General features: G+C 58.7%; 1 protein-coding gene across 1 annotated transcript in view; it reads right to left on the minus strand.

Moving 5' to 3' along the window:
* Positions 1-2,901: 2,901 nt before the first annotated feature.
* Positions 2,902-18,782, minus strand: part of MEF2D (myocyte enhancer factor 2D) — a 46,431-nt gene continuing 30,550 nt past the window's right edge. The window contains 9 exon segments of the mRNA XM_055791762.1: positions 2,902-3,169; positions 3,171-3,279; positions 4,649-4,895; positions 7,468-7,594; positions 11,194-11,214; positions 12,434-12,451; positions 12,453-12,625; positions 16,240-16,285; positions 16,287-16,297. Coding sequence (XP_055647737.1) covers positions 2,948-3,169; positions 3,171-3,279; positions 4,649-4,895; positions 7,468-7,594; positions 11,194-11,214; positions 12,434-12,451; positions 12,453-12,625; positions 16,240-16,285; positions 16,287-16,297 — 974 coding nt within the window. The 3' untranslated portion in view covers positions 2,902-2,947.

An 18,782-nucleotide genomic window follows, 5' to 3' on the forward strand; every position in this document is an offset into this window, starting at 1 on the left:
GGCATGAAGTTAATGAGCAAAAAATGGGGTTTGGTTGGTTGGTTTTTGGTTTTTGTGGGGTTTTGTTGGGTTTTTTTTTCTTGGTTTTCTCCCCTCCTTGGGGTTTGCTCTGCAGCGATGCTCTGACGGCGTCGAGTGCTGGGGGGTCTTCACCGCCTCCTCCCCACCGGGGTCTCCGGAGCAAGTGGCTCTTGCTGGCATCTCCTGCCACGCTGCTTCCCAGCGGAAACCATTTAGTTTTGTATATTCTTTTTTTTGTATGAAAAAAAAAAAATTAAAAAAAAAAAATGAAACCAATGAGACGTCGTTAATCCCGCCTAATTTCCAAAGCAAGGCCGTGCAAAGAGCTCAGGTGCGTGTCCGGTACCCCATGGGTCATGGGGGTGTCAGCGTGGGCGAGGGGGGATCACAGTCCGCAGCGTCAATCCCGCTTTCCGGATGGATAAACGGAGGCGGAGGGAGGGAGATCCGATGATGCCGCCGATGATGCCGCCTCGGGAGCCGAGCATCTCCCCAGCGCGTCATGGTACCCACTGGGGATGGTCGGGGAGGGGGAGGCAGGGAGGGGGGGTTGAACCACACAAAACCTGCCAGGAGCCCCCCCCTCCCCCCTTCCCTGCCGCTCCCGTTGCCCACCCGGCAGCACGGGAATGGGAGAGGGAATTCAAACCGGATCGTTAAAAAAAAAAAAATCAAATAAAATTTTGGATTAAAAAAACCCACCCTCTTTCGCGGCAGCAATTTGAGATCGCCAAAATTGTCAGGGGGAAATTTCCGCCGGCCCATCTCTCCGGGAAATTCCGCAGGCAGGAATTCCAGGGCAAGGTGCTGGTACCCAGCCACAGCACCCCATCGGCAGCTCCGGGGGTGCTGAGCACCCACCACCCTCCTGTTCTGCCAGGTCTTCGCACCCAAACCCATTCCAGTGCCGGGGAGAGGAGGAAAAGTCAGGGTAGATACTGGATGCGCTGGGTGATTCCACCGCCACACTCAACGTAGCCGGTGGCTCCCGCGCCACTGAGCCCCACTGGGCAGGATGCGGCCACATTCTCCCTCTTTGGCCAGCAATTTTCACCCCATTTTTGGAGGATTTCCTCTTCTCCAACCACTCAAAGTCACCCCGGTTCATTTCATCATCATCAACAACTTTTTTTTTTTTTTTTTGCCTTGTTTTTCCGATCAGAAACTTTGGGAAAAACCGCCTGGATTGGAAAAATGGCTAAAACCCCATCGATTTGCTTGTTTTGCCAACATCCCAAGAAATCCTTATGCAATACGCCTCGTTTCAATGTGAACCAGACACGGGATGCTTGGAGGGTTCCAGAAGGGATGTAAATCCTACCGTGACTTTTTACTCCTCTCTTCGCACTGGCGCCAGGCGGGGGGTCCCAAAGCAGCTCCCGGCCCCTCCACAGCCCCCAGCTCCCGGCTCCGGCTGCCGAAGGGGCCATTTGGCAACGGCAGCATCCAGGCAGGTTTTGTGCACGCGACGCCTGGGGGGAGCGGGGCCGGGGTTGTCCCGACGCAGGCGCTGCAGGGGTGACCAGGCAGCAGGTTGGAACGGGGATGGGGGACCAGCATCCCGGAGAAGAGCATCCGTGGGGAGAAAGCCATCCCTAAAGCCTCCGCCAGCCAGGATCGGGCCCTTCTCCTTCCAACCCCCAAGCCCTGAGCTGGCTGCTGCACTTGGGGGTCAGGGCGCTGATGCCCGTCCCTGGAAAACCGCCGGAGCAAGCAGCAACATGAGGAAATTCCTTGCGTTTTTCCTTTTTCCTTCCACTCAATCCCTCTGTCGAGACTTGGGCAGATTTTCCGCACGGCTCGCCTTTAGAGGCCTAGAAACCTTCAGGCAATATTCCAAAGGATCACGTCCTTCCATAAAAAGAAATCCTTTCTAACGGAAAGCTTTGGCCCATGTGGAACGGGAATGCATTTTTCCAATCATTTACAAATTGTGCTCGGTCAAACCCCGCAATTTTCTTGAAAAGCGGCGACAACACATCCTTCCTCTCCAAACCTGCTGCGCCCCGGGAGGAACCGAGAACTTTCCCTCTGCCATCGGGAAAAGCGAGCGGCGCTTTTCAAAAACTGGAAAAGATGCTGCCTGCATCTGCTTGTCTGGCAAAAAGGATTAAACTTTCCCAAATCTGCTTTTTACACTCCCCAAGGCACCTTGATGGGACCCCCGGCAGCACAAGCAGGCTGCAGATCCATCGGCACCGCGTGGAATACTGCAGTTGGGCTCTTCCCAGCCGGTTCAGGAAAACCAGTTTAGGAAAGCCTTTTTTTTTTTTTTTTTTTTTTTTAAGGAAAACCATCACCTGCCAAAAAGCTTTGGGAAAGCTGGATGGTGGCCGAACTGCCCCTCCCGGCACAGGGACCTCGGAGAGCCCAGGCACTGCGTTTTGGGGATGCTCTGTGCCCCATCTCCCTGCTCTGGAGCCCATCCTGCCGCGGATGCTCTTCTCCAGGGATACGGTCCAACCACCTGGTGGGGACCAACACCCCCGGGGGTCTCGCTGGTCGGTGGGTACCGATGCCGCCTGGTCCGCCCGCCTGCAGGGATGAGTGTGGCCAGGGATTGCTTTTTTTGGCTGCTTTTTTTTTTTTTTTTTTTTTTTTTGCGAGGACGCAGCGATTTAATTCCGTGTCCTCCCCTCTCCCCGTCTCCCTGTTGTTCCCCCCGCGCCCGGCTAATCCCGAGCCTGCGGCCCCCGGCCGAGGAGCGCCGTATGTACTGCGTGCGTCGCCTGCTGCGCTAGAATGAATGCCTACAAAAATCCTAAAGCTATTTCTCAGGCAGTTTATGATAAATTTCCCCCCTCCCCAACCCCAGCCCAGCCCCAGAACCCGTTTCACCCCCGCGCCCCCCCACCCCCCCCCCACCTCCCCCCCCCCCACCTCCCCATCCCCGCTGCGAGCTGGCGGCGTTCCCAGGGGGGACCCGTTATGTGACCCAGGTATCCAACCGCATGCGCTTTACGGAGGGGGTCTCCCCCTCGGGCTCGCCGGTGGGTCGCAGGAGGCCAAGGGATGAGCCGAAATCGGGACGGGCGGGATCATCCCGCTCGCTGCTGCCTTCGTAGGAGCTGGTGTTGCTGCTGAGGCTGTCGACGGGCGAGCGGCCGGTGGGCTCGTGCCGGGGCTGGTGGGGGAAGGTGCTGAGCGGGGGTGGCAGTGTTTCTTTCCCGATTGGGCGAGACGGGCTCCGACTTGATGCTGATGTTGGGGTTGGTGTTGACAGTCAAAGTGGTGGTGTGGGACAAGTGACTCCCTTGTCTGGGTGGCCGGAGAGGGGGAGGGGGATGAGGTTAGGAGAGGGAGAGGAAGAGGAGAGCAGGAGGGGAGGGAGGGGCAGAAAGGGATGGAGGGGGAGATAACAGGGAGTCTCTCATTATTCATCTTTTTGGTGGCCTTTTACCCTCCAATCCACAGAATTCCTAACCCGCACGCCCCGCAGCTGAAATAATCCAGAATGATGAATCTGGATTAGTTTATGAATCCAGATTCATGATGAATCTGGATTCATAATGAGAATTACGCATTATTAAGACCCCAGAATTCATAATCCACATGTTCACCGTGACGCATCCCCACTGAGCCAGCATTAGACCCCGCACCACCCTGCAGGCAGCATCCCTCCTGCACCAGCCCCCCCTGATCCAGCCCCCATCCCACCCGCCGTCCCCACAGCAGCCACCCAAGGGCTGGGAGGAGAGGGACAGGCTGTGACACCCCCACCCCGTGGGCACCCTACGGCTCTGCCCCAGCGTCCCCCCGTGCGCTGCGCAAATCCGGTGCAGGGCTCAGATGGGCAGGTTTCACCAAACCGGGAACCTCTTCAGCCTTTTCCCTACAGCCCAAAATTCCACCCAGGCTTTCGGCATGTCCTGCAGCCCCGCTGGGGCAGGACGTCCCTGCCTGGAAAATGAGCTCCTGGAAAATGGAGAAATGCACGGAACTTGCTGCCCAAAAGCCTGGTGCATCCATCCATCCCCCTGGCACTTGGCGCTGGGGGTGTCCCAGTCTCACTCCTAAATCCTCTTCCAATTCCTGCCTCTTTTGGTCCCACGGTCTCAGTGTGAACGCGGGCAAGTCACTGCCAGCTCGATTTTGGCTAAGATACTCCCCCAAAGCCCTGCGTGTGGACGCTTTATTCCAGCCTAAAAGCAGATCCACTTGGGAAAACCTGGTCCAACACGCAAGCGCACACATCGTTTTTCCCGGAAGTAAATCAATTCCTTTTCGATATTACAAGCTACTCTCCATCCGCCCTGGCGGGATTGCTATTTCCAGCCAACTTATTCTGCAGCACCATCGAACGCATCGAATATTCAAATACATCAAATGCATCGAATATTCTGCAGCGCCACTCTGCCTCCTGCTGGATCCCAGCTCCCGCCCCGGGATCTGAAGAGAGGAATCCTCCTGCTGCGGACAGACAGCAAGGCGCAGCTCTCGGGGAGCATCACTGAGCGCACCTGTCGCCTTGACCTCATCTGGGGACCCCAGGGTCACTCCTGGGACAGCGGGAGGTGGGCGAGAAGGCAGCGGGGGGGGGGTCACGTTTGGCACCCTGGAAACTCCCCGTTTCCCTCTTTCCTTTTACAGCATCGCCTGAACGGCCCCTGGTACCCGTTTCACTTACATTAAATTTCCTAGTGATACAGGAACCAGGTGCTGCTGCTGCTGCTGCTGCTGCTGTTGTTGTTGCTGCTGCTGCTGCTGCTGCTGCTGTTGCTGTTGCTGCTGCTGCTGCTGCTGCTGCTGCTGCTGTTGCTGCTGTTGCTGCTGCTGCTGCTGCTGCTGCCAGGCAGAGATGTTGCCAAGGGACAGCCCACCAGGTGAGCTGAATGCTGGCAGTGAAGACAACTCAGCGCTCGTCAGCTGATAATCTGGAAAGGAAGGAGCCCTTCAGTCCTTTCAATGTCACCCCCCCCTCCAGCAGAGCCCCGAGCCCTGCAGGAAGATGGAGACGCGCTCAGGAGACACAAACCAGCCCCAACATCCAGAATATAAAATCATTCAGGTGACAGAAGACCTTCACGATCACCAAGTCCAACCGTTACCCCAGCACTGCCAAGCCCACCGCTGAACCACGTCCCTAAGCACCGCATCCACGTGGTTCCTAAATACCTCCAGGGATGGTGGCTCCACCACCTCCGTGGGCAGCCCGTTCCGATGCCGGACCACCCTTTCGGGGCAGAAATATTTCCTAGTATCCAAACCGAACCTTCCTTGGTGCAACCTGGGGCCGTCTCCTCCTGCCCCGATGATCAGCCGCCGCGGTGAGCTGCGCGGGGATGCTGCCCGCAGGATGCATCTCTTCGAATCCCAGGATCGTTAAGAGTGGTGTGGGACCTTCAAAGACCACCTAGTCCACCCCCCCCTGCAATAAGCAGGGACATTCCTCCTACACCAGGCTGCTCAGAGCCCCGTCCAACTTGACCTTGAACCTTTGCAGCGATGGGGCACCCGCCGCCTCTCTGGGCAGCCCATGCTGGGGTCTCACTACCCTCAGTGTAACAAATTGCTTCCTTACATCTAGTCTTCTCCTAGCTTCAAGAGGGCCCCCCACCCCCACCCCTCGCTGGTCACCGTCACCCCCCTAAAGCCCAGCGCTGGCAAACGCAGCCCCATGCCCACACCGGTTCCACTCAGGAAGGTGTGTGGGGTGGGAAAAACCCCACGCAGGAATAGGGCTGGGTATAAACCACACAGCCACGTGTACAACCCCCCCCCGCCCCGCGCGGAGCTGGAAAAGCCCGGTAGGTGCTGACCCCCCCCCTCCCGCCTCCTCCAGCCCCCCCCACTCGTGGGGTCCAGCCCCACGCGCCGTGCCCCCGCGCGGCAGCAGGGGGCGCTCTCCACCCGCCTCCAGCATCCATAGGGATGGAGAGGGGAGATGCTCTTCCCACTCCGGGAGCATCCCGAAGCCCAGCACCCCCAAAATATTTTCTACAAGGTGGGAAATCCTGCGGTGACGCGGCACGGGGCTGGCGAGCGACTGCTCCTCTCGGAGATGGTGAAACGCTCGGTGAGCTGCATCTGCACCTGCTCCGGATCCCCGCAGATCCCCACGGATCCTCAGCGTTCCTCCAACCTCCTTCCCCCTTTCTCTCTGTCCTTTTGATTTCAGCCCTCTTCACCCTAGCGGGGCCCAACTCGCCTGCAGCAGCAGCACCCAAAGGGGCGGCTGCAAAGGTGTTGATGCCAGGCACAGGAATTCTGTAGGAATTTCTGCCCCAGCACCGGGGCTCTCTGCCCCCCACGCTTCTTTACCCCCCAGCACCAGCCTTTCTGGTTCTGGAGCTCCTGACACCCACTGGTTACGACAGCCGCCTCCGCAGCCAAGAGCTTGAACCGGAGCCATCCCCTATCTCAGCGCCGTGAACGCTGGGGTTTGACTGAATCAGGCTGCCGAGCAAGCGCAGGGAAGGGCCTGGCCAGCGGGATGCTCGATGCAACCTCATCAGCCTGAAATTGAGCCAATCCCACCCAATTCATAGCTCAGACCTCGAAAGCACAAGCCGCAACAACCCCCGGCTCGGAGGGTGCTCAGGGCAGCTGCCCCTTCTGAGCATCCACACCATGGTCACCCCATCGGTGTCCCCAGCGAACACGGCAGCCACAGACCCCAAGTGGGAACGCGGAAAGACAGAAAATTAAAGCCAGCCAGCTGACCCCCAACCCCCCCTCCCTGCTCCACCCTGAGGGGTAACAGCACAGGGCTCAATTAAAAACTATTTTGGGGATTTGGGCTGTGCACAGGCTGGCTGGTGGACCACACGCCGAGGAGGATTTCCACGCAAGGATGGGACCCTGCTCCTCCCGCAGCAACAAGCACCTTCGGGGGTTACACCTACTAATTAGCAGAGGGAGTTCCCAACCAGACGAGCAGCTTTTTTGAATTTTTTTTTTTTTTTTTTTTCAAACCTTTGGGGGCTTTGGCAGGTTGCAACTACGCAACAACCCCTTTGCTTGGGAAAGCGCAGCCGTAACCATCGCCCGGGGCTGGCTCCAACCCCCCCAAGCCCAAATCTGGGAGCAGGCTGGTTTGCATTCTTCCCAAATTTGGGGGGGCCTGACGCTGGTTTTCATTAAGCCCCTGTTACAACATCACCCCCCAGCTCTCCGGAGCTTGCAGATGGGTGGAGCTGTAATTAGGCATCCACCTAAAAGCACCTTCACGGCCTCTCGCGTGACAGAACGCTGCCCTGACACACACACACCCCCCCCCCCCCCGTTGGATATGACAGTGACTTACTATTAATATAACGAGTTTCCCCTTGAGTTTTGATCCTGTGGAACTCCTGGACTCGACCCCACCTTGCAGCAGCGAGGTCCACAAGCTATGCTGGAGTTGCTGGGGGAGAGAGCCAGGCACGTGCTGGTTCTCCATTGCACATCGATTTCCCTCTCCTACAAAATTATCCCTCGGGAAGCTCCTACCCGGGCTGCTCTTACCTGTGTTGTAGGCGGTGGGCATGGCGGAGAAAGGCAGCCCCTGCGTCAGCAAACTCGGAGTAGCCACAGAAACAACCGGTGTGGTTAAAGAGTGAGTTGCTTGGGAGACACCTAACCGCTGCGTGTTCTGCTGGAGAAGCAAACAGAGCGGGAGTTACCACCCAGAATCAGACACTGGTGTCCTCGTGGGTTGTGTGTGTCCCCTCCCCTGACCCCCAAAACCTGCAGCTCCCCCCCACCCCCGGCATGCACCAGCCTTTGAGGCAGCCGAGGCTGATCATGGAGGCTGCGGGGCTCAGCAGGATTGATCCCTCGGCCGTTCCTCGTTGCCATAAAGCCACGTGCAAACCACACCAGTTACGGACATCGGGGGACTTTGGTGACATTAATTTGCAGGTCACCTGGCAGTGACCTTGGGTCACCTTTCTGCCCAGGGCTGGGCATCACCCGCAAGGACCAGCAACCCCACTGTGTGCGTGCGGGCGGGGAGGGGGAAGACCAGCGGGATGCCTCGGGTTGTATCCTTCTGAGGTACCAAAGAAGATCCAGAGGATGCTCAGGATGCTCCTGCCATTTGCTGGGCTACTCAAAGGGTGACAAAGGTACCGAAGGACACCAGGACCAGCTAACGCAGCGCAGAGCTGACGCATCCTCCTCCCCGCAGCACCGACGAGCCCCTGCCTCTAAGGCAAGCATGAAGATGCTGAGCATCGGTCTCAGGATTTTAAAGGCACTCCGGCATCCTTAAACTTCAAGCTCCAGCGCTCAGCAAGCCGCTGGCTTGGTGCCCTGCTGAGGTTTGGGTGACTCGGGCGTGAGCAGGTCCGGCGTGGAAAAATTCTGCCCTTGGACCAGTGCACGCCAGCCTCCCCCCCGTGGTTTTCCAGGCAGTTACGTGGGTGGATCTACGGGGTCAGCGCCAGCCCTGTTTACAAGGCAGATAATCCGGGCTGTCTCTGCTGATCTGATTTACATCAGACTCAAGAGGCTTGACTCTAATCTGAAGCACCCCGGCACACGTCACCCCGTGAAGACTGGGGCAGTGCCCAGCTTAAATCACGCCTGGCACGAGGCTGGCTGCATCCCCGAGGGCCATGGCGAGGAGCCTTCCTCCCGGCTCCCAGTCTTCCTCCCAGCTCCCAGTCTCTCAGCTCCCAGTCTTCCTTCCAGCTCCCAGTCTTCCCCCCCTGCTCCCAGTCTTCCCCCCCAGCTCCCAGTCTCCCAGTCTTCCTTCCAGCTCCCAGTCTTCCCCCCCTGCCCCCCAGTCTTCCTCCCTGCTCCCAGTCTTCCTCCCGGCTCCCAGTCTCCCAGCTCCTGGTCTTCCCCCCTGCTCCCAGTCTTCCTCCCAGCTCCCAGTGAGGCACCGAGGGCTCCCAGAGCTTTTTAGGGCTGGGCAGTGGTCCACGGCCACGCAGGACTCTGCTGGGCTAAGGCTGGAGGTGACCGCCCCCCCCCCCCCGCCCTTGCCACCTCCGGAGGGGGACAGCACCCCAGCACACTGGGTTTGCAGCACCCCTGCGCCCCACACGCTGCCCAGCCCGCGGGTCCCCTCCCCACCACCCAGGGAAGGTGATTACCAGGGCTCTCTAATTGCTAAAGCCTTGGGGCTGTACCAGCAGGTTCTCCTGGCGTGGGTCCTGCTGGCCGTGCCCACTGCCCACAGCTTGGGATGCTGCCCAGAAATGCCCTCACGGTGGGCAGGATTCAGCCCCCATCCTTCTCCTGCCTGCACCAGACCCCCAGCCAGCCCAGCAGGATGCGACCCACAGCAGGATGCGACCCACAGCCCCATCCCCTCTGCCCGGCTGCCTTGTGGCTTTCCTGGGAAAGCACTGGCATGGGGATGAGCCTGGTAGGGCGGTGGGATGCTGCCTGATAAGGGGGGTGTGTATCAGCCCCCATGACACCACGAGGCGAACACGGGGATGTCAGACCCGGCTGCGCTGTAGGAAACATCCCAAATTTCATCCCGATTCATGCAGGTTGGAAGTGCTGAGGCGTGCAAGCTGCCCCGCGCCACTCACACGCCGTGCACCTTGCAAAATGCTCCCAAGTTGCAAACTGCTCCCGGTTGCAAACTGCCACTCAGGCTCGTCACAAAAGCATGCAGGCATGCTCCCAGGTGAGCTGGCTTGTCGCCCTAGGCTTGGGGAATGCATCCTGCTCTACCCCTGCCCACGGAGGGATGGGGGACCCCCTCTCTGGACCCCCTAAAAGAGCAAAACTCCGGAGCCTAAAGGTGCCAGGAGCACACGCAGGAGGTTGGCAGGGCAATGCCTGGGGGGCAGGAGGTGAAGGGCAGGGGGGCAGGTCTCAGCGGAGGGGGGCAGCTGACTCATCCCGCTGTGTGTAAAGAGGTAGGAGTTGCCATTTCGAGAGAGAGCAGCTCTGGTGTAGAGGTTAAGCAATACGGAGGGAGAGCAAATGTGGGGAGAAGGTCAGCAGAGCAGGGGGGGGCGTCTGCCCCAGGCGGGATGAATCCACCCAGCAGCTGCAACAACATCCCCATCCAGCTGTGCTGAGGTCCCTGTCGTCCCCCCTTTTCCCCGGATTTTTGTCACCTTCCCACCTCCCCGCTGGCTGCCACCTCGGCTCAGGCGAGGGCTGTACTTCACTGCAGGCAAAAAAATCAGCGGGGGGGGGGGGGGGGGGCGGAGGGGGGGAGTTAGCTCAGGCTAACAATTAAAAGTGTTAATGCCAACCCGGCTGATTTTTTTGCCTAAAGCAAGCTGCTCCTCCCAGCTCAGAGACAGGCAATGCCCTCTGGCAGCCAGAACGGTGACGAGCAGATGGGGAGGCGGGGTGGTGACTGTCTTCGCTCCGCAGATGGGGAAACTGAGGCACGGAGCTGCCGGGAAGGGGGGGGGGGGGGGGGGGGGCACCAAGCGAGACGGGGGTTTGGGGCATGGAGAGCAGCCGAATTCAAGCCCTGCCAAAACCCTGGCCAATCCTCCCCCCTGGCCAAAAGTGTCTCCTTGGAGGCTGCGGGAGTCATTGGCATCCTCCCGTGGTTTTGGAGGCTTTTCCCTGGCTGCCTGAGCTCGCATCCTACGGCAGCTCTCGCCCTTTCCTCGCTGCGCTGACCTGGCGCCCCATCTGCCCTGCACCAGAATAGCAACAGAAAAAAAAAAAAAAAGAGTGAATCATTGCCACAAACAAGGTGCTATTCACTTTGCTGGCAAGGAAAAAAAATAAAATAATAAAAAAATAAAAATAACACGGAAAACTGCCCCCCATGCACAAAGGAGGTTTAGGGAGTGCACTAGCCAGCCAGTGGATTTACACAGGCTTTAAATAATATCCTTAACATGGGAAGAGCCTGATTTACTCCCTCTCTCTCCTGCGGGTGGCAGTGGGCCAGGGCTTGGCGTGCCGCGAACAGCGGCGAAGCCCCTGGGGCAGCCCCCCGGGCTGACCCCCCTCCCAGGGGAACCAGCGTGGCTCTTTGGCCCCGGTGGAGAACCAGGCACTTTTAGCCCTGTCAGCTCCTTTTCCATAGGGAACGCGATTTTCCTAAAAGTGCGTTTTTTCTCGGGATCGGGTTTTTTTTGCAGCGGGACTGGGCACCCGCATCCTGCCGCGTTCACACGTGAGGGCAAAGGGGTCGGTGTCCCCCCGCTACGTACACCCCCACGCCTTCGCCCAGCCAGGGCAGGGCATGGGGACCAAGGGGACAAGCAGCCCACGTCCCACCCCACCACGATGCACGCTCAGCGGGGAACTCACCAGAGCCAAGTGATCCTCCGTCTGCCCGCGGGAGAACAGAGAGAAAACCGAGAGGCACCGTTAACTCCACGGCCTCGCCAACCACCGCGCTGCCGCGCACGCCAGCACCACGCCTGCACCCGCCACCGGGCACATACGGTGCCCATGGGTCATACTGGTGCCCAGCGTAGGGCACCATTCTGTTTGCACCCATAGGCTTTGCACTGTCCTGTTTGCACCCACGGGCTTTGCACCGTCCTGTCTGCACCAACACGTTTTGCACCCCCCTGTTTGCACCGACAGGCTTTGCACCATCCTGTTTGCACTGACAGGTTTTGCACCATCCTGTTTGCACCAACAGGTTTTGCACTGCCCTGTTTGCACTGACAGGTTTTGCACCATCCTGTTTGCACCAACAGGTTTTGCATTGACGGGTTTTGTACCATCCTGTTGGCACCCACAGGCTTTGCACCATCCTGTTTGCACCGACGGGGCTTTGCACCATCCTGCTGGCAGCGACAGGTTTTGCACCATTCTGTTTGCACTGACAGGCTTTGCACCGTCCTGTTTGCACCGAGAGGTTTTGCACCGAGAGGTTTTGCACTGACAGGTTTTGCACCGCCCTGTTTGCACTGATGGGTTTTGCACCCACAGGCTCTGCACCGTCCTGTATGCACCGACGGGCTTTGCACCGTCCTGTTTGCACCAACAGGTTTCGCACTGACGGGTTTTTGCACTGTCCTGTTGGCACCCCACAGGCTTTGCACCATCCTGTTTGCACCAACAGGCTTTGCACCTTCCTGTTTGAACTGACAGGTTTTTGCACTGACAGGCTTTGCACTGTCCTGTTTGCACCCGACAGGTTTTGTACCCACAGGTATTGCCACGCCCTGTTTGCACCAACAGGTTTTGCACCGTCCTGTTTGCACTGATGGGTTTTGCACCCACAGGCTTTGCACCGTCCTGTTTGCACCGACGGGTTTTTGCACCATCCTGTTGTCACCTTTGCACCGTCCTGTTTGCACCCACAGGTATTGCACCATCCTGTTTGCATCCAGCCCGGTGCAAACGGGAATTCCAAGTTTCCTCCTGGGGATCTCCCCACCGGCAAGGTCCAGCCAGCTCCCACTGCTATGGCATGGAATAGGTGCCCCACACCAACCTGCTCCAGCACTGAGACCACCCTGCAACCTGTCTGCTGACAGGGGACACACGCTCCCACCCCCAGTGGTGGCTTTGCAGACCCCCGGTGAGGACTCACCAAATGGTGCATTAACCCCCTTCCCGCTCTGCGAGGTGATGACTCGTAAATCCGGCTTGCGGCTGTTGGTGGCCAGCTGGGTGCTGTGCGAGGGTGGCGGCGGGGACTTGGCCGGGATGATTTTGCCCAAGCTGCTGCCGTTGGACACGGGAAGGAGACCCGGCGAGGCTCTGGCACTCACGTAGCCATTTCCTGCAGGAAAAAGGGGGGGACAGAGAGGAAGGAGGTGAATGCACGGCGGTGGCAAATGCACACACGGCGAGCGGTGCCACCACAGGGCTGCTCCTCCCTGCATCCCCCCAAAACCCTCCCCGCACCCCACGCAGGCTCATCCCCAGCCCCCAGGCAGCGCCTGCAGCGGATGCATCCTCCCCATCACAAGCAGGACAACCTGCCCCAGGCAGGGGCAGGGGCAGGGGCAGGGGCAGGGGCAGCGGCGGGGGCAGGCAGGCAGCCCCCAGCTCCTGGGGCAGCTCCCCAACCTGCAGGAACCCACCATCGTTACTGCAATAAGATCCAATAAATATTACAGGCCTGATTTGCAGCAAGGCATCTTTATGCTGCTCCAGCAGGGTACTGGGGCCCTAGCAAGGGGGGATAATTACTGTTACTTTCACTTTTAAGGTCCCTTTATGGTACCCAGAGCAGCGAAAAGGGGCTGTGGCAGAGCGAGGACTCAGTTCACTGATCCCACTGCCCCTTTGAAGATCTGAGGTTCCCTCCTCCTCCTCCTCCTGCTGCCCACTTAAGGATTTTATGTGCAAAGAGAGGGGGGGAGGGGGGGGGGGAAAGAAGAAAGGAAAGGAAGAAAAAAATTAAAAAGGAAAAGATTTGATGAACATCAGGAAAGGAATAAATTGGATCAGATTACTGTTCTGATGAGGGTTGTGGTTTTTTTTGTGAATAGGCCCCAAAGATAGAAAGGCATTTAGCAATCACCAGGATTCAGCCCTCATATTCATTGCACGTTAGACCAGGAAAAATAGGTCGCTGATTGCATTATTAATCACATCTACCATTGCGCTACATCTGCATTTCAGCAGGCGGCTGGTGGCAGTGACGCCGCAGCCATGTCAGCAGGCGGCTGGTGGCAGTGACGCCGCAGCCATGGCGCGTGCTCATCGGGGGCCAAGCACCAGGCGCTGCCTCTCCCAGAGCTGTCCCAGCGCTGGACACATCAGTGATGGGGCAAACTGGGCAAGGGGGATGGCCACGCACCCTGGGAACCACGGCTCTGACCCCACTGGTGCTGCTGGGGACCAGTGCTGCTGCCCCACCAGGGTGGCTGGGAGCTGCCCATCAGGGATGCTCGCGGTGGCCCCGTCTTGCAACTCCTGCATCCGTGTCCCTGTCCCCAAAGAGGTGTCCTCCCGGTGCCAAATCACCGTGAGCAGCCGTGCATAAGGCATGTGCCTGGTGCATCAGGTCCTGGGTACCTCCTGCCTCCCCGCACCATGACCTACATGCCTTTGGCTTGCGAGTCCACTGGCTTTTATATTTATTTTTGATATTTATTAACGATGAAGGTGCAAAAAATTCCCCAGGTGCCCTTTGCTACCCATGCAAAAAGCGACGGAGGCAAAGCCAAAAGAAATGTTGAACCCCCTGACATCCTCCTTGCCAAGGTGGCACCGACGTGGATGCACACGCGGCTCTCATGGGGATGCCTCGTGCGCATCAGTCAGGGTGTGGATTGGGGTGGTCCCTGTGCTGAACGGGAGCAGATTTGGGTCCCTGTGCCACCACTCACCCCCCACAAAGGGGCTTCCCATGAAGGCGGCCTTGGGCACTGTCATCAGAAGTCCCCCCAGCCTGGATCTGGCCACCCCCATGAGCTGGAGATGGGAGGGACCCCCCCAAAAAGGGCTCCAAAAGCGGAGCACTCAGGGCTGCCTTTGTACCACCCTGATCTGACTTTGAGCCTGGCAGCACCCTGTGCCCTCACAGAGCCGGGGACCCCGGGGACGGTGCACCCCGTGATGTGCAGGCAGGGCGGGCAGGGGGCTTCCACACCCCCAGGGACCCCCAGGAACGGTGCACTCCATGGTGTGCAGGCAGGGCGGGCAGGGGGCTTCCCACCCCCAGGGACACCAGGGATGGTGCACTCCATGGTGTGCAGGCAGGGTGGGCAGGGGGCTTCCCACCCCCAGGGACCCCAGGGACGGTGCACCCCGTGCTGAGCAGGCAGGACACGGGGATGCAGCCAGCATCGATGCAGGATTGGGCCAGAGGCACCCGGTGGCTGATGACTCAGAGGCAGCAGGTGATCACTTGGTGCTGCAGAGATTGCAAGGGAGGAGGAAGAGGAGGAGGAGGAGGAGGAGGAGGAGGAGGAGGAGGAAGAGATATCCCGGGTACCCCAAAACCCGCAAGCACAGTGCCAGAGCCACACTCCCCTCCCACAGCTGGCACGGGGGAGCGCCGGGGATGGGGGGGGTGGTCTGGGGACAGTGGGGGGTCCTGGGCTGGCTGCGGCCGGGCTGTCCCTGCTCCTCACGCCTGGTTCCTGGAGCAGCAGCAGGAACGCAGGGAATGCTCCGGTGACGTCAATGCTGACATTCACGGGCCCTGCCAAGCTCCCCGCCGCCACGGCTGCTCTCGACAGCTGACGTGGGGGCGAAAAAGGGGCCACGAAGGTGGCTGGGGGCTGCGGCACGAAGACCCCTTCCCTCCCCCTTTGGAGGAGCAGCAAAAAATTCCGCACCGGGAGCTGGAAGGGTCCCAGGGAGATGCCAGCCCCACGAGCTGCCCTGGCAGGATTTGGCCCCAGGGACATTCCAGCCCCATGAGCTGCCCTGGCAGGATTTGGCCCCAGGGAGATGCCAGCCCCACCAGCTGCCCTGGCAGGATTTGGCCCCAGGGAGAAATTCCGCCGGTGCTGGCACAGCTGCCGCCCAGCACAGGGAAAAAGTTATTCCCAAGACCAACCGTGGTGCCAGGACTGGGGACAGCCCCATCCACCCAACCGGTGGGACCCAGTCTCCAAGTGGTTTTAACTGGGACACCACCGAACATCCCACTCCTCCTCCGTGCCACTGGCTGCAGCCCCACCGCAAAAAAAAAACCCAAGGGGGTGACGAGCTCCGGGATACGGGCTGACTCGGCTCGCCCGGGGATGCTCGGCATCCGTCCTGCTCCACCCTGGACCGCAGCCCATCCTGCCCCAGTGGTGCTGGGAGCGGCAGCTGCTTCCCAGCGGGATCCGGGGGGCCGGCGTTGGTTTGGGGGTCTTGCCCCAGAGGCCCCTCACCCAGCAGTGCATTAGGTATAATTAGCACGTTTTATAGCCGGGGAGCTCAGCCCCGAGGTCTGAGCTGAGCTCGTTAGCACCGAGGTTCTCGTGGCGGAAAAGGACCTTAATGAGTTTTTTTTTCTTGGCAGTAAAAATCCTTGATAGGGCTCGAGCGCAACAAGGGATCGGGTGTGAAGCGACTGCCCCCGAGGTCAGGGCTCAGCGTGGGGAGCTGAACCCAGAAATTCCCAAATCATGGTCCCAATCCAGCTCTCCAATCCATTCCATTCCATTCCATTCCATTCCAATCCAATCCAATACATAAAAAAAAAATATTGATTTGCAGCTCTCCCAAAAACCCAGGGGAGATGCTGACCCCCCCCAAAACACACCCCTACATCCCCCCCTCCTGCCCTGGTCACTGGGGTCTCCACCAAAATCCTCCCTTCTTCGCTGACTGACAGTGCCGAACGGGCAAAGCATAATCCTACGGGAGCGCGGGGAAACTGAGGCACGGGGCAGCAAAAGGGAGCCGAGGGCAGGGGGTCCCAAGAGGCAGCGACCCCTCACTTACCCACGGGGCTCGGGCAGGCTCCGTTCGTGTTGTTCAGGTCTCCCCCCCAGCATCGCCCCTGCAAAGGAATTGGAAACATGGGGTCACTCGGGAAAAGGGGGAGCATCCCTCCTTTTTTTTTTTTGGGGGGGGGGGGGGGGGGGGGGGGAGGAAGAGGGTGAGGACGGCAGAGGAAAATGAGCGGTGTCGCCTTCCCAGGGGAGAGATTCCTTGGGCAAAATGAGCAGCGTTCCTGGTGATCAGGTTGGGAAACATTATCCAGGCGGATCCGTTTCCTTTGGGAAGGAGCCAGGCGGCACAGGAGCCCGCTCCAAAGGAGGCGGCTGGGAAAACACTGCGGCTATTTTATTCCAAGCCCCCCTTTTTGGGGGGGACACGGGGCTGGTGCTGCCGGGGAAGGCAGCCCCAGCAGCAAGACGTGAAACACTATCCACCCCATAATGTTCGCACCCGAATGGAAAACCAGCCCCGCGCTGCCAGGACGCCGCTACGATTCCGCCTCCCGCAGTCCCAACGCTTGGAAAAGCGCCGCTGCCTCCCCCGCTGGGCCGGGAAAAACCAGACCAGAGGCCTTTTTATCCCCCAGAAACTCAATGTTTTGCCTTGCCTGCAAGAAGGTTTTATTTTTTATTTTTATTTTTTATTCATTTTAACTTTTTTATAATTTTTTATATTTTTAAATTTTTATTCTTTTATTTTTTGAAATTTTAATTTTTATTTTATTTTCTTTTTTATATTTTAAAGTTTATTTATTTACTTATTTATTTTTTCTTCGCTTTCTGTCTCGTTATTATTTCTGAAAGCCGCCTATTCACAACCCCGGGCTGCCTGGCCACACTGCGGCTGATGATTTCGGCCAACAGCCGGCAAGGAGGCTCCGGAGCTCCAACCGCAGTCATTCCGGAGCCCCGGCTAAGGGAACGAGGAGCCTCCAATCCCAAGTCCCACCTCTAACCGCTGCCCAAACCCTTCTCCCCCCCCCCCCCAGATGGGAAACCTGAGACAGAAATCTTTTTTTTGCCTTTTTTTTTTTTTTTTTTCCCCCAGCCCCCCAGCTCTGGGCTTTGGGGCTTGCAGTGAGCCCCTGAAGTCGCCGTGCAGGGAAGCGCGGGCTGCTTCCCACATGGGCCCACTGTCAGGGATGCCGGACCACTGTCAGGGATGCCCGGGCCACCTTCGGGGATGCTGGTGGTCCCCCAAATATCTGGCAGCTGGAAAAAAGGGCAAGGGGACACCCAAAATGTGGCAGGTGCGGCGCTGCGGCAGCCGCCCTTTCTTCGAGGGGTGAGGATGCAAAGCCAGACATCCCAACGCCTCCCAAGTCCCGGAGAAGAGATTCCACTGGGATGTGGGGGCTGTGCCCTGCTGCAGGACCCCACTTGCCCCCCCAGACCCCAGTACTCCCCCATTCCCAGCCCAATAAACCCCCTTGGCCACCCTTCTCCCGCGCCATGCCCCAGCAGACACTGACCCAACGCTCTGCTTGCATTTGCTTTGGAAACAACACCGCAGCTCAAGCGCATTGCTAAAAAAATATATATATATATAAAAAAGGAAAAAAAAAAATCCTTTTAACATGCCCTGGCTCCTATAAACAGGATTTCTTCCGTGTCCCAGGCAGCGAGTGAATGAGACGCAGATGGCCGGACTTGGAACACCTCTGCGCCTGCAACCGCAAAATTATCCCCCTTCGAACCACCGGTCCAGCGCCTTCTGCATTACAACGGCGTCTTTTTTTTTTTTTTTTCTTTTTTTCTTTTTTTTTATATGGCAGAGGGGCCTGCGAGAGGGCAGGGGAGATCCCTGCAGCCCTCCGTGCCCCGGGAGGGCTCCGCCGCCCAGCCTGGAGCAAGACGTTGCGCTTTGGGATCGGTCCTAGAGCAAAGCCCCCCCCCCCGCCCACGGCTCAGGTCTGGGGGTCCTGGTACCCCAGTGCTTCCAGCTGGCAGTAAGCAACTAAACTGGCTTCAAACCACAAAAGCTCCTGTTGCATCCCAGCCCAGGCAACTCTCCCTGCTCACTCTGACCCTGGCGGCACCCCCCAGCCCCTCTCCCACCCCTCCAGCCCCTTTACAAAGCCCCCCCTGAGCACACACAGCCCGGCGCCCACCGCCCAGATGTCTGGGGAGGTCACTGTCACCAGGTTCTGCCTTTTGCAGCCCCTGCGATTTTGACAGACCATCTGTGACAACCGAAATAGCAGGCAGGGGCTTTCTGCACGCTATTATTATTTATGATCACACTGGGGGAGAGCCGGGCTGTGGTCACACGTCATGTCCCCCCCCTCCTCCTCGCCGCTGCAGGGGACACGGGTGACAACCTGCCCTGCGCTACCCATGGCCGGTCCCTGCTGGAAACGAGACCGCTCCCTCGGATCTGTCAGCAGATCCGTATGAGTAATCGTTGGGTGACCAACTGCAACCAGCAGAGCCCGACTCACAGAAAAGCCCTTTTTAGGCAGCGGTCCCATGTCACCGGAGTGCCACCGGCGAGCGGGATGCTGGCAGCCACCCGGGATGCCGGCAGCCACCCCCAAGCCTGGG

This window comes from Falco peregrinus, chromosome 19 (assembly GCF_023634155.1).
Source record: "Falco peregrinus isolate bFalPer1 chromosome 19, bFalPer1.pri, whole genome shotgun sequence".
Taxonomy (NCBI): Eukaryota; Metazoa; Chordata; class Aves; order Falconiformes; family Falconidae; genus Falco; species Falco peregrinus.